General features: G+C 41.2%; 1 protein-coding gene across 1 annotated transcript in view; it reads left to right on the forward strand.

The window, feature by feature from the left end:
- The window catches only part of gabrb2b (gamma-aminobutyric acid type A receptor subunit beta2b), a 92,463-nt gene extending 83,563 nt beyond the window's left edge, over window positions 1-8,900 (forward strand). The window contains exons 8-10 of the mRNA XM_029690495.1: window positions 924-1,168; window positions 4,080-4,220; window positions 7,649-8,900. Coding sequence (XP_029546355.1) covers window positions 924-1,168; window positions 4,080-4,220; window positions 7,649-7,999 — 737 coding nt within the window. The 3' untranslated portion in view covers window positions 8,000-8,900. The remainder of the gene's footprint in view (window positions 1-923; window positions 1,169-4,079; window positions 4,221-7,648) is intronic.
- Window positions 8,901-16,578: the final 7,678 nt, after the last annotated feature.

The raw sequence follows: 16,578 nt of genomic DNA on the forward strand, positions 1-16,578 counted from the left end.
AAGCATGATGCAGCAGTCTTACAGAACACAACAACCAAGATGCTTCCTAAAGTAGAGTGATGGATGACTGAAGTGATTTCTTTCCACTCTGATTTGAATGCCTCTGCATTTTTTGTTCCCTGTATTTTGGAAGTCATAATTTCTCACTGTCAACCTTCATTGCATAAGTCTGGCCCATGAGGTCTGTGGTGCTGCCTGCCTACATAGGATATAGAAAGCTCCATTCTCCCTCACCCATCCACATTGCTGGCTCCCTCGATAAGAGCAGCACTCTCCTTGATTGTAGACTGACCTGCATTTATTTATCCGAGAGGGGAGGCATGTATGGGATTTAATGAAAACCAGATGTAATGCTTGATAATGGAGGCGGCTGGACAGGGGGTTGGTCAACCCAAATCAGACGTCTGCTCAGGAACCATTTGACTCTGTCCTGCTTTCAGTCATTTATTGGCACTAACAACAGAGGTATGGCTTGCGCATTGCAATTGTGTATGGATGCAATGCCCAGCTTCTACCAACTTGTCATTGACCAGAATCAGAGCTGGAATATGTCAATTCCAGATTGCATGCAGTCGATACGGGAGAAAAAGGCAGATTAACCTGTCATAAAAGAGTTGAAAAAAGAACATATTGAATGACATCAGTTAGCTTCACCATATAAGTAGAAAAACACCAAGACCACCTTATTACTGTCATCATTAAAAAGAAATGGTTGTGAAAGTCAACAGGAGATTCCTTGTCAGTCACAGCAGTCTGCTTGCTAGCACATTCAAATGAGAAGCAGAACAAACCTGATGTATCTGATCCCTCAGATCTGTGGTCAAGGCTTGAGAAGCTCTCTCTGTGGGAGTCCTCTGCTAATGAGGTGGACTGTTGGTCTCCAGTGATGATCTGTGATGATGATAGGTGGTTTATTTTCCCAGGAATCACCACTGTGCTGACCATGACCACCATCAACACTCACCTGCGGGAAACCCTTCCTAAAATCCCTTATGTCAAGGCCATTGACATGTACCTGATGGGCTGCTTCGTCTTCGTTTTTCTGGCCCTGCTGGAGTACGCCTTGGTCAACTACATCTTCTTCGGCAGGGGACCCCAGCGCCAGAAGAGGGCGGCTGAGAAAGCAGCTGTCGCCAACAACGAGAAAATGAGAATGGATCCAAACAAGGTACAGTACACACCATGTACTGTACATGGTTTTCACCTTCATAGGATACCCAGTATTTTAAAGTGTAGCCCACTGGATAGACGATACAAGTTACTGTATGTAATCACAGCCTTGCAAATTCTCTAGGTAGTGAATCATCTTCGTGCACATTTAGATAAATTCTTACTTTTCATACAATGCATACTTGATGAAAATGAGTGCTTAGTCTTTTCTTTATTGTGAATCGCTGTACTAGTTGTTCCTGTCGAGTCCTATTCTCATAATTTCACTGTGAACACACATGCACACTCATTTGAGAGCTGACAGTTTCAGATGAAAGCAGTGGCATGACTTGATTCTTGAGCTTACTGTATATGAAGCTGATGTTTCCTCTTTCTTCACTTTATGAAAGTGAATTTAATTATTGGTTGTGAAGCTAAAAAGTAGTGAAAACCAGTAAGATAATCATGATGAAGAATGTCACCACTTCAAATAGGGGGGTTGGATTAATGCTACTCTGCTTTACCGTCAAGGAGAACAAGCCTTAATAAACCTACGCCAGTCTTGTGTGAATTCCAAATAAGGCAATTTGCCACACAGGCAGAGAATTTCTCAGTTTCTTTTGCCTAAATGAAATGGAATGAAAGGCCAGGAAACATTTAAAGCCCGTAAGAGAGCCTGTGGAGCTTGTGAAGTGTATTCTTCCTGTTACATTTACCTGTTTTAAGCCTTGTTTATACCCGGTGCTATTGCCACATTCACGTGCTAGTCGGAACTAAGAAGCTTGGAAATGTCCAACTTGCTAATAGGCTGTAGTTATGCATGTGATGCTTCAACCAGTTAGTACATCGGACATTTCAGAGTTTCCTAGTTCCAACTATCACGTGAACACGACATAACATGTGACCGGATTTCCTGGTGTCTCACTGTATGCTGATTATTTGATAGCTATTCCTTCAAAATAACATAAATTCATTCATTTTAAGGCTATTGATCCCATACGTCAGTGGTGCTACCTGTCAATTCTTTTAGAGACCGGTATAATGATTTAAAAGGTTTGACCATCCAGATCTGTTTAGACTTGATTATTGTCCAGATACAATGGATCCTTGACTACCTCCGGAGGTGGTCAGGAAGATCTGATCACAATCCGATCACAATGCGTCTTTTAATCATCTACACCTGTCAAAAAATGTGGGCAAAATCAGAATGTAGACAAGATCAAGACAAAGGACGCATTTTAAAACCAGGTATAAACGGGGCTTCTATGTCCTGAAAATGCCTTATTCTAAAATCAATCTACACACAATACCCCATAATGACAGTACAAAAAAAACTACTGAAATATCACATTTACAAGTATTTAGACCCTTTACTCAGTACTTTGTTGAAGCACCTTTAGTGGCGATTACAGCCTCAAGTCTCCTTGGGTATGACGCTACAAGCTTGGCACACCTGAATTTGGGGAATTTCTCCCATTCTTCTCTGCAGATCCTCTCAAGCTCTGTCAGGTTGGATAGGGAGCGTTGCTGCACAGCTATTTTCAGGTCTCACCAGAGATGTTTTATCGCGTTCAAGTCCAGGCTCTGGCTGGGCCATTCAGAGACTTGTCACTCCTGCGTTGTCTTGGCTGTGTGCTTAGGGTCGTCGTCCTGTTGGAAGGTGAACCTTCGCCCCAGTCTGAGGTGCTGAGAGCTCTGGAGCAGGGTTTCATCAAGGATCTCTCTGTGCTTTGCTCCTTTAATCTTTCCCTCAATTCTGACTAGTCTCCCAGTCCCTGCCACAGACAAACATCCCCACTGCATGATGCTGCCACCACCGTACTTCATCGTAGGATGGTGCCAAGTTTCCTCCAGACGTGACGCTTGGTATTCAGGCCAAAGAGTTCAATCTTGGTTTCATCAGACCAGAGAATGTTTTGTGCCTTTTTACTGAGGAGTGGCTTCCGTCTGGTCACTCTACCATAAAGGCTTGATTTGTGGAGTGGTTGTCCTTCTGGAAGGTTCTCCCATCTCCACAGAGGAACTCTAGAGCTCTGTCAGTGACCATCGGGTTCTTGGTCACCTCCCTGACCAAGACCTTTCTCCCCGGATTGCTCAGTTTGGCTGGGCGGCCGGCTCACGGAAGAGTCTTGGTGGTTCCAAACGTCTTCCATTTAAGAATGATGGAGGCCACAGTGTTCTTGGGGACTTTCTATGCTGCAGACATTTTTTGGTACCCTTTCCCAAGATCTGTGCCTCGACACCATCTTGTCTCGGAGCTCTACGGACAATTCCTTCGACCTCATGACTTGGTTTTTGCTCTGACATGCACTGTCAACTGTGGGATCTTAAACAGACAGGTGTGTGCCTTTCCAAATCATGTCCAATCAATTTAATTTACCACAGATGGACTCCAATCAAGTTGTAGAAACATCTCCAGGATGATCAATGGAAACAGTATGCACCTGAGCTCAATTTCGAGGCTCACAGCAAAGGGTCGAAATACTTATGTAAATAACATATGTGTTTTTTATTTTGAATACCTTTGCAAAACTTTCTAGAAACCTGTTTTCAATTTGTCATCATGGGATATTGTGTGTAGATTGCTGAGGATTTTTTATTTATTCAATCCGTTTTAGAATAAGGCTTACAAAATGTGGAAAAAAACAAGGTCTGAATCATTTCCAAAAGGCACTGTATAACAGAAAACACATGCTTTCGAAAGAAATGTGGACGTTGTGGACTGCATTTAAATAAAGGGATGTATAGTAGTTTCCTGTAGTATCACATTTTGAGTAAAAGTGTTCGTTTTTTAGTTTTCTTTCAGTGAAATTTGATAATTGCAGCAACTGCCTCTCTGACCATGGTTACATTTACCTGAATTGTCTATTTTGTGTTGCCTCTCCTAGCAGCTGACAAAAGTGACCATAATCATTTTTGTATGCTTTCAGTGGTTGGTGGGAAATGTAGTTCAGAGAGACGATACTCTGTATGCGAGAATGAAACAGAGGGATATTGACGCTCATGACTCAATGTGGGAACCAATCTTTGTGGATGATGCAGCGATGGGACTAGGCGAGCAAAAGAATAAGGTACTGGATTAACAACTGAGTGACAACATATAGTAAAAATAACCCAACTTGAACCACTTTGGTATTTCCTTTACACCACTTATTACATTTTACCTATAGTTTCCACCACCATCATTGTCTTTCCCTGAACTCCACTTTTAGAGGCTAGTTTGCACATTCCACACACATTTTAATTGTATGTACATATCTGCAGTACTCTATAGTAACATCTAGCAAATAAACACTGTGATTGATAGCTTCTCATTTTAGTAGATGGTGAATACATGGGAAATGAAAGGGGGATACCTAGTCAGTTGTCCAATTGAATGCATTTAACCCAACCCCTCTGATAAGCTTCATTGTGCAATAATGTGTTAAATTCACCGTGCCCTCTCTGTCCTCACCCCTATACGATACGTTATTGTACAACTTCTGGAAAATGGAGGTGGAAAAGCACCTGGTCTTTCCAGGGAGGGAATTAGCGGTGGCTCTAGTTGCATGGCATGTGGGGTTGAGGTGGTCAGCTAAAGTCGGCTCCACCAGGGGAAGGATGATAAACCCAGATTCCTCCATTACTAGCATATCCAGGCAAGGGGTGTTGAGTTGAAAGAACAAACTACCAGGCACAATTACAAACACATTTTAATCTAGCATTAGATTACTAAAACGACTTATGACACAAAGAGTGTACAATGATGGTGATAAAAGACAGCCAAGTTGGGGCGACGTTATGGATAGCATCGATTCCATCCCCTCACTGTCTGACGACTTGGTGCCAGGGAGGTTGAGCTATGGTATGATGAGGATGATGGCAGGATTAATCTTGTGGATCTCCTCAACATTTGAAACAGATTGAGGGTGTAGATACCGCTCTTCCACCATCTAAAATCCCCATGCCTCCCGTCCCCAGGACGGAGGAACCTTGATCTCCCCCACCTGAATTTTGGGCTCTTTGACGTTTGCTAGTGAGCCACAGCCAAAGAATGGGAAGAGACTCACATCCCACTCGGCCCCAGTCAAGCAACTTCTTCCAGCGGTACCAGCTTGTCTCAGGGAGACCAAAAAAATCATGGGACAAGCCCTTCTCCAGCACGATCCAGTTTATTTTCATTTGTATTTATTATGGTGCTTTTCTGCCTCCATTTTCCGGGAGACGCACAAAGCCTCGGCCCAGTCCGAGCGCTTAATGTGACCTCTTTATTGTTATATCAGGCTGAGTTACTGGAGGAGATGGGGAAACCACTGGATTTGGATACCCTAAATACAGATACTTGGGATGAGACCTATGTGATTACAGACCTTAACCTCCACGCCTTCCTTAGCACCATCCAAAGCTGTGGTCACACCATGAGCGGTAGTGGGAGAGAGGGCACTTTGGTTTTAGTCTTTCCAGCTTAACAGACAAAGAAAAGTGGACATGCTGGATATCCCAGTGACACCCAACGAGTTGTTCGGGCCCACTGTCGCCACTATGCGGCACAGGTGTGACGTAAGAAAGGAGGCAAAGCCTTCCCCACAAACCCGGGCCCTGTGGCAACCCGCCCCACAGTGGGCAAAGGGCAACAAGCTGCGGCCGCAGCAAGGTTCCGCCCTCTGAACCCCCCGAAATGGGGCAAGAAGGGCCAGCCAACTTAGGGTGCAGCCCTAGTGGCAGAGGAGTATTGTGTACGTGCCCTATCCAGCCTCTTTCGTGTTCAACGTGACCCACTCTCTCCTTACGCGAGCGAGAGAAAGCATGTCTGTTTTGAATAGATCATGTTCACTGTGTAGCAGTGCACCCCAATTAATTGCTCACATGGGAATGTGGAGGAGAAGCACCATCCCCCTATAGGTTCTCCCCTCGTCACCCTCAAATCAGGTTCCAGCCAGGGATGAAAGTCAGCATGTCTGGTACTCCTGAGTCCGTAACGCTTTGACGTTTTCCTATTTACCCTGCACTTGGTTCACGCAGTGGGGCCTGTGCCCGCTCTACCTCCCCTTGCCCGGAGCGAGGTGCTGGGGAAATGATTGTTTATAGCCCTACTCTCTGAGGTAAGGCCAGACAGACCAGGCACACAGCTAGCTGTTCTACCGCTTAGGATTAGGACATCTGGGTCACCAGGATGTTTCCTTCTTCCTTTTAGCTACATTGGTTGACGACTTACGTCATTGTGTCGGCTACTGTCTCGTACGTGTACCTGCTCAGTGACACCTATACGTATGCCTGTTGCCACAAAACTGAGGGCACAGTCCTAGAGGATGAAGCAGGTTTTGAGAAAAACACTATGCATATGCCTCAGATGGATTACGAGAACCCAGTTAACTGGGATACTCTCTGCCCCTGCTGTGTTATCAACTTCTGAGAGTCAGTCTATTGCATCTCTCATGTCTGACTCCGCAGTCTATTAGAAGCAACTACCCCATGAGGGTAGTTTGGAGGCTCCATCAATATATTACCTTTAGGGATGGAAGCGCTGACACACCCTGTCAAGGGTGATGCCCCACACTTTTCCTCCTCCGTGCCTGGCTCTCCCCACTCCTTTAGCAGAGTGAGGTAACAGGCTTATCTCGATGACCAGGGATGCCCTGGTTGGCGGCAATCACTCTCCTGCTTACAACAATCCCTGGCAGCTGCTGTTACGCAGGGACCGTCAGACCCATGCATACTAACAAATGTGGGGTTATGCTTCATCAACAAAAAAAATTTAACAAACCAAAAATGTGTTTTAAAAAAAAATATCAATACAATAATATGAGATCTGTATGTCAAATATTTACATTTGACATTTTAGTCATTTAGCAGATGCTCTTATCCAGAGTGACTTGCAGTTAGTGCATTCCTCTTAAGCTAGGTTAGACAACCACATCACAGTCAAGTATACAGGAGAAGAATATTCCATACCAGCTAAACAATGGATGTACACTGAGTGTACAAACCATTAGGAACACCTGCTCTTTCCATGACATGGACTGACCAGGTGAATCCAGGTGAAAGCTATGATCACTTATTGATGTCACTTGTTAAATCCACTTCAATCAGTGTACAGTAGATGAAAGTGAGTAGACAGGTTAAATACGGGTTTTTAAGCCTTGAGACATGGATTGTATATGTGTTCTGAGGTGAATGGGTTAGACAAAAGATTATTAAGTGCCTTTGAATGGGTATGGTAGTAGGTGCCAGGCGCACTGGTTTGAGTGTGTCAAGAACTGCAATGCTGCTTGGTTTTTCACGCTTAACAGTTTCCTGTGTGTATCGAGAATGGTCCACCACCCAAAGGACATCCATACAACTTGACACAACTGTGGGAAGCATTGGAAAATCTAAAATCTATGAATAAAACATCTGAGAACAGTAATATTTTACACACACATGAAGGTACCCATAAGCAATCATTTCTGATGAAAAAAATACAACTTGGTGGATATAGCGTTTTGTAACTAAACTCTTTGTATCATTTCTCACCTTTTAGATGGACCCACATGAAAACATTCTACTGGGCACAATAGAAATTAAGAATGAGATGGGAGCGTCGGAGCTGACCCTTGGTCTCAGTGACCCCAGGAGCACAATGTTAACTTATGACAGCTCCACCCTGCAGTACCGCAAAGCAGGGCTGCAGGCCAGGCACAACTTTGGACGCAACACTCTGGAGCGGCACGTGACTCAGAAGAAGAGCCGGCTACGGAGGCGTGCTTCCCAGCTGAAGATTAACATTCCCGACTTAACTGATGTAAACTCTATCGACAAGTGGTCGAGAATGATCTTCCCCACTGTATTTTCCTTGTTCAACATTATCTATTGGCTCTACTACGTCAACTAAATGGACTTCAGCAAGGGCAGAACAAAACAAACAACGAAAATGTTGCTTGTTTTTCTCTGAATTGGTATCATTTTGCTGTTTGTTCTTGCAACACAAGACTGAATTACTAAAACAAAATCAGGATTGATTCCATTTGAGCTTGGAACACCTTAATTGCTGGCTAACACATGAAAACCTTAGAGGAGAGAAAGATTCAGAACATATATGGTGCCTGTACCAGAGTTTTTGTTTATAATTTAGAATATTTAGTGAATATAGTATTTTATCATTTTAAATGTTTGTTTGCATATATTTTTGTTTTATTTGTACAATCTATATTTAATTTGTTGCCAAAACATAGAAATATTAATGATATATTGATTTTAAAATGACTCACAGACCACAAAGACATTCCTTAAAACAGCTACAAGTGCATTCAGGTCAATCTTTTCTAAGATGTATTCCTTCAAAGAGACAGATGTAATGTTATTTATCCTACAATTGATTTTGTCTTTATATTGTGAAGTTTCACATTTTCATAGTATTGCTATATTAAGTCATAGCATGAGGGTTTTATGATCAACCAACCTTTTCTACGTTGATATAGTTGACAAATCATACACTTTCTTTTAAGCATGATTTCAGTTCTAAGGAAACATTTGATAGTGTAGTAGATATTTTAAACAACAGAAACTAACATCATTCCAAACCTTGACCGAAGAAACTAGAAGGTAAAGCTTATAGACGATTCACATTGAACGCTATAGGACACCGTACAGAGAAATGTATCACTAAAGCCTTTGATTCCTGGTTTAACATTGTTTTCTTAGCTTATTCACTCAGAAAAGGTTCAGAATATTCACTTGATTGATCAAATTTCACGCCCCCTGTCGACTGATAGGTTGAATATATTGCAAAAAAAGGGAAAGAAGAAGAGAGAGAAACTGAGAAAGAGAATGCTGCATTAGTCATCAATGCAGTTCAAGAGTCAGTGATAGATACTGTATATGATCAAAGATATCTTGAAGATAGATGCACAAATGTGTATCTTAATTTTGTCCTTTGTCCATTTTAGTCCTTTGTTCACATATCCTTAAGATTACAGGATACAATGATGTATTTGTTCATACTTGCTCTTCATATAGATATACAGAAACACAAATTGGCTCTAGTTTGTTAAGAAACATCAGATAGCATCTGATATGTCATTCCTATTCCTAATGACTGATGACATTGAGCCAGCAGTTAAGGCGTCTATCATGGGTATTTTGTGATGCATCACAAGCCATTATTTTCTATCACAATGATGTGTAAATATCTCCTGTAAATGATTGTTTAAAAAGGAATTATATCTATCATAGTTCCAGAGAGGATCCATCCAGCATTTGTCCATGATATAATTCACTTCAGGAAGCTGGAAGGGTTTGAATGACGGTTTTGAGCAACTCCACATACTAAATATACATTGTCATTACTGCCATTTCAAACATCCAGGTTTCGATATTAACCATACAAAGGAACATGTATGAAAGAGAGAAAAGCCTGCTCTGCAAGCTGGTAAGACAAACCAGAATGCATAAAAGCACAACACTGCTCCAAATCACAATTGAAAAGGGACTGTCCTCTTTTATTTTAAAGATATGTTTCTTTTTGGTTATCAGTGCATTCCATATACTCTACTTTTCTGACAAACCATTACTATAAGTATACTGTAACAATACTACTTTTCCTTAAATGTTTACCTTAATAGTGAAACTCCATAAAGAATCACGCCAAGGTATGGCACCGCCAGTAGTAGAATCAGCATTCAACATACAGTGCATTCGGAAAGTATTCAGACACCTTGACTTTTTCAACATTTTATTACGTTACAGCATCATTCTAAAATTGATTAAATCGTTTTCCCCCCCTCATCTACACATAATACCCCATAATGACAAAGCAAAAACAGTTTTTTAGAAATGTTTCAAATTTATTACAAATAAAAAAAATATTATACAGTGGGGAGAACAAGTATTTGATACACTACCGATTATGCAGGTTTTCCTACTTACAAAGCATGTAGAGGTCTGTAATTTTTATCATTGGTACACTTCAACTGTGAGAGACGGAATCTAAAACAAAAATCCAGAAAATCACATTGTATGATTTTTAAGTAATTCATTTGCATGACATAAGTATTTGATACGTCAGAAAAGCAGAACTTAATATTTGGTACAGAAACCTTTGTTTGCAATTACAGAGATCATACGTTTCCTGTAGTTCTTGACCAGGTTTGCACACACTGCAGCAGGGATTTTGGCCCACTCCTCTATACAGACCTTCTCCAGATCCTTCAGGTTTCGGGGCTGTCACTGGGCAATACGGACTTTCAGCTCCCTCCAAAGATTTTCTATTGGGTTCAGGTCTGGAGACTGGCTAGGCCACTCCAGGACCTTGAGATGCTTCTTACGGAGCCACTCTTTACTTGGCCTGGCTGTGTGTTTCGGGTCGTTGTCATGCTGGAAGACCCAGCCACGACCCATCTGCAATGCTCTTACTAAGGGAAGGAGGTTGTTGGCCAAGATCTCGCGATACATGGCCCCATCCATCCTCCCCTCAATACGGTGCAGTCGTCCTGTCCCCTTTGCAGAAAAGCATCCCCAAAGAATGATGTTGCCACCTCCATGCTTCACGGTTGGGATGGTGTTCTTGGGGTTGTACTCATCCTTCTTCTTCCTCCAAACAGTGGAGTTTTGACCAAAAAGCTCTATTTTTGTCTCATCAGACCACATGAGCTTCTCCCATTCCTCCTCTGGATCATCCAGATGGTCATTGGCAAACTTCAGACGGGCCTGGACATGCGCTGGCTTGAGCAGGGGGACCTTGCGTGCGCTGCAGGATTTTAATCCATGACGGCATAGTGTGTTACTAATGGTTTTCTTTGAGACTGTGGTCCCAGCTCTCTTCAGGTCATTGACCAGGTCCTGCCGTGTAGTTCTGGGCTAATCCCTCACCTTCCTCATGGTGATCAAATACTTATGTCATGCAATAAAATGCAAATTAATTACTTAAAAATCATACAATGTGATTTTCACAGTTGAAGTGTACCTATGATAAAAATTACAGACCTCTACATGCTTTGTAAGTAGGAAAACCTGCAAAATCAGCAGTGTATCAAATACTTGTTCTCCCCACTGTATCACATTTACGTAAATATTCAGACCCTTTACTCGGTACTTTGTTGAAGCACATTTGGCAGCGATTACAGCCTTGGGTCTTCTTGGGTATTACATTACAAGCTTGGCACACCTGTATTTAGGGAGTTTCTCCCATTCTTCTCTGCAGATCCTTTCAAGCTCTGTCAGGTTGGATGGGGAGCGTCGTTGCACAGCTATTTTCAGGTCTCTGCAGAGATGTTCGTTCAGGTTCTGGCTGGGCCACTCAAGGACATTCATAGACTTGTCCCGAAGCCTCTCCTGCTTTGTCTTGGCTGTGTGCTTAGGGTCATTGTCCTGTTGGAAGGTGAACCTTCGCCCCCAGTCAGGTCCTGAGCGCTCTGGAGCAGGTTTTCATGAAGGATCTCTCTGTACTTTGCTCTGTTCATCATTCCCTCGATCTTGACTAGTCTCCCATTCCCTGCCACTGAAACACATCCCTACAGCAAGATGCTTCCACCACCATGCTTCACCGTAGGGATGGTGCCAGGTTTCTTCCAGACGTGACACTTGGCATTCAGGCCAATGAGTTCAATCTTGGTTTCATCAGACCAGAGAATCTTGTTTCTCATGGTCTGAGTCCTTTAGGTGCCTTTTGGCAAACCCCAAGCGGGCTGTCATGTGCCTTTTACTGAGGAGTGGGTTCCTTCTGGCCACTCTACCATAAAGGCCTGATTGGTGGAGTGCTGCAGAGATGGTTGTCCTTCTGGAATGTTCTCCCATCTCCACAGAGGAACTCTGGAGCTCTGTCAGAGTGACCATCGGGTTCTTGGTCACCTCCCTGACCAAGGCCCTTCTCCCCCGATTGCTCAGTTTGGCCGGGCGGCCAGCTCTTGGAAGAGCCTTGGTGGTTGCAAACTTCTTCCATTTAAGAATGATGTGGGCCATTGTTCTTGAAGACCTTCAATGTTGCAGACATGTTTTGATACCCTTCCCCAGATCTGTGCCTCGACACGACCCTGTCTCTGAGCTCTACGGACCCCAATTCCGTCAACCTCATGGCTTGGGTTTTGCTCTGACATGCATTGTCAACTGTGGGACCTTTATATAGACAGGTGTGTGCCTTTACAAATAATTTCCAATCAATTTACTTTACCACAGTTGGACTCCATTCAAGTTGTAGAAACATCTCAAGGATGATCAATGGAAACAGGATGCACCTGAGCTCAATTTTGAGTCTCATAGCAAAGGGTCTGTATACTTATGTAAATAAGGTATTTCTATTTTTTTTATTATTAATACATTTGCAAACATTTCTAGAAACCTGTTTTCACTTTGTCATTATGGGGTATTGCTTGTAGATTGATGATACATTTTTTTTGTCAATACGTTTTAGAATAAGGCTGTAACGTAACAGAATGTGGAAAAAGTCAAGGGGTCTGAATACTTTCCAAATGCACTGTAAATTAAGAAACCTCTAAAACATGTTTGACACAAACACACAATACTGTAATAATACTACTTTCCTGTCTGTTTGTTTACCTTATTAGTGAAACTCCATGAAGAACTGTACACATGTTGGAATTCCCATGTTTGACCACTGCCTTTATAAAACAACATTTTGCACAAACCGATACAAAAGCCATAATGGCTGTATAGTAGGTGTTCCAGGATAACTTGGTGCTCCCTCCAAACAGAGATAGTTTCAAGGATTAGACTAGACCATTACAATTTCTCTCTTATGCTCCTTGGAATAGTAATGGAAACAAAGACAGGGATAAATGCACAAATATTATAAATGATTTATCTTGGTGATTTCTGATCATTTTAGTGTTTGATGAACCCTAGATGATCGGTAACAATAAAATATAGAAAACATGTCTATGAACATTTGAATTATCCTTAAATGCAGATGTAGTGACATCACCTCAAGTTCAATTGCATATGTTTTCAACATCGTTGATATTCACAAAATATGTCATATTACATTGCATCTACATGCTTTACATCTACATGCTCTTTTCTCAATACTGTCAACTTGTGTCCAGTTCCTTGCTTTTGATTAGGTCCTCTAATGCAGGGGTTCCCAAAATGGTGTCTGCAGCCAGATTTTTTATTTGAGTTTTTTTTAAAATATTTCTAACAACAACAGATTAAACAAATTTTGGCCAAGAGTGTCGTGGAATACATTTAGAGGTTGTAATACAGTACAATGCTATGTCATTCTATTAATCTATAACATATAGTATGTTCTTAACCATGGGCAAAATGGGTCTGGGATGCTCACAGGGATATTGGTATCCATAATACTACACCAATTAGTTCAACTCAATACTTGTTTTGAACATAAATGCAATACATTTTTCTTTCTAATTATGTAAAATTGTATAGAATGGCAGCTTAAAAACTGCAACATTTCTCTCCGATGCCAAGTGGGCCTGTTTTTTCACCGGGCCTGAGACTTGGTTCGTCCAAGTCACATCATAGCAAAACACCTTGTACAGTTTGCTACAGCAGGAAAATAATCCTGCAGCAACAGGAAATGCAAATTATTATGTGGATTATAATTCATAAAAACATGTGGGGGTAGATTTTGTTAGGGCAATTCAAGTCTGACATTTCAAAGTGGAAATTCAACTTTAGATGCCTTTTTAAAACTACAAGTACACTACAAGTTTGCATTTCCTTCTTTGCAGGAAAATTCTCAGCAACAAAAGAGGGATCAAATTAAGATCCTACATCTGTATGCTATTTTTATTGCAATCAAGTTTCTGATTGTTTTTTTAAAAACTTTATTTAACTTGGCACATTCTTACTTGCAATGACGGCCTACCCTGGCCAAACCCAGACAATGCTGGGCCAATTGTGCACCGCCCTATGGGACTCCCAATCACAGCCAGATGTGATACAGCCTGGATTTGAACCAGAGACTGTAGTGATGTCTCTTGCACTGAGATGCAGTGCCTTAGACCACTGCGCCACTCAGGAAGTTTGAGGGAATTATGAGGGGATCCCTGATAAATTTCCTATCACAAAAGGGGTCCCGGGCCCATAAAGTTTAACCCCTCCTCTTATACTTACTTTTCCACAATCCAAACAAAGGTTGCCACCACACTCTTGTTGTGACATGGTGAACATGATGTAAATGTTTAAGGATGAATAAGTAATGGGATCATTTGGAAAATGTTATAATTGTGTTTTTGCACATGGGAGAAAGAAAGCATATCTGTTCTTAGTGTTAACATTATATTATTTTTTGAAGTGGTGATAGAAGTATACTTACTATTAATATAATGATTGTAAAGTTGATAGTAAGGGATACCAGATAAACATGAGAATAAGGCTGGAATTCAGTCAAACCTGTAATGCAGGAAACATTTTTTGGTGCATTTCTGCAACACAAGACCTAAGTGATTTTACATGGGTTTCCTGGAGTGAAGGTTTGACTGAATACTCCCTTAATAACCATGCATATTAACTATGACTATTTAACCTAATCTACATCTATATAATTGCTCGTTATTTTTGCTATTTGTCCTTTTTACTCATGTTTTAATTATCATCACAATATTGTGTTTGTGTAAAGCACATGACCATTCACCAATTTGCTAATATATTCTCATATGGCCATGCATTTCTTTTCTTTCAAACTTCCCCCACTTTATGATGTCATCAGATAATCTACATATGCGTTTGTAGATGCTTAAATATGATTTATGTAAATTGCTCTACAAAAATATCTTGATATTGGTGTTGTACAGTTTTCACGGAGTCGGGGTAGGGCTTAAAATACTGTGTTCCAAAACCTGTTTCTAGGTGTACGTATAAAATAATGTTAGTAAACGTCATTTGGAGCCTAATATTCCTGTAAATATTTGCAGATTTCTTAAGAAAATACTCAAATACATTTTTACTTCCTGATTTGTACTTTACTGTAAGACTTTACTGTAAGCAAGTCCATGGTTTCAGCTGATGTGACAACAATAATGTAAATATTTTGAAGAGTACCATTCGATCACTTAGTAAAACATACATGATTTGTTTTCAATATGCGCCAATTACTCAAATCACAATTTCTTTAGTTTTTCCAAATTTAAAGCATTATCAAAGGCAAGAATGTAGTTGCTCTTCTTTTGCAGCACATGCCTGAGTTAGCTGTGACATGTAAGCAAGAGTATAAGCATTTCTAGGTCCGCTGATCAGAAAGACATAACACATACTGTACATATGCACACATACACACATAACCTCACATGCTCACACACGCACACACACACATACATACATGTACACTCACACACACATGCACACAGGTCATGTGAAAAGGAGACTAATGGGTCTCTTATAGCTAGCGTTAAGTCACCCATCTCAGGTCCGCACAACTCTAACTAACCAGTTCACTACTGAAGTGCTACAGACCCGTCTTAATCTGCCCAGTGATGCTACAGTACAACTGTTTGTAGTATATTATATATGTATGTATGTATGTATGTATGTATGTATGTATGTATGTATGTATGTATGTGTGTGTTTCCGTGTGAGTGTGTGCACGTATGTCAGCCAATGGGATGTTTTGAAAGCACATCTCTAACTGGCAAAATGTCTGCTTCATGAAATGGCTTCACTTTGAAATATGTGTTTGTACCTCACAGCGCATTTGCTTTCATATATTTTTATATTTGTATACTCCTATAAAAAGATTCCTCTTGGTGAATGATGCCGGAAGAAGTGACGTCAGAGCCTAAATGAACCATCTTGGTGACAGTGTATGTTTGCGCACACTCACAGATGAAGCTTTAGCCTCCTGCCCTGCCCTAGGCGGTCCCTCTATTGTCACTCCAGAGAGCAGCAACCCCTCCCTCGTTGTGCCACTCACAAAGAGCATCTCCAGAACAAGATCTGTACTGAAACCTATGAATTATCTGTTTTTAATACACATGGAGAGAAAACAACATTGTCAATAAATATTGTATATAGTTCTGAATCTATGAATCCACATGTTTATTGTCTGCTGCTGAGAGTAATCTATGACGGTGTCCATGTTTCTTTGTCTTCTCTGCAGGTTTCTGATCATATTCCTGTTTTTCATCCATCAATCTAGAATCAAGCTTCTGTCTGTGTCAGTACTGTGTCCTATTTTGTGATATACAGTATGAAGTTATGATATGGTATTGCACATTTGAGTCATGCATATATGCATACAGACAAAGGACGGTAGATGCACAATGTGTTCTCACTCTCTCACATAGCCCTACATAGGTATTCAGGTTTTCCACTTGATTGTTTGATGAAAAGCTTCCTTTGAAACCCTATAGAACCACTCTCCATGCCTTTATCATGTTACTGTATGTGAGCTTTCTACCTTTTGCCCTTTAGCTGCCTAAACTACACACACACACCCTTTAACATGACATTTCATGTTGAGGCTAAATATACTCAGCCTCTATAGATGCAACTGTAGAC

This window comes from Salmo trutta, chromosome 15 (genome assembly GCF_901001165.1).
Source record: "Salmo trutta chromosome 15, fSalTru1.1, whole genome shotgun sequence".
NCBI classification, from domain to species: Eukaryota; Metazoa; Chordata; class Actinopteri; order Salmoniformes; family Salmonidae; genus Salmo; species Salmo trutta.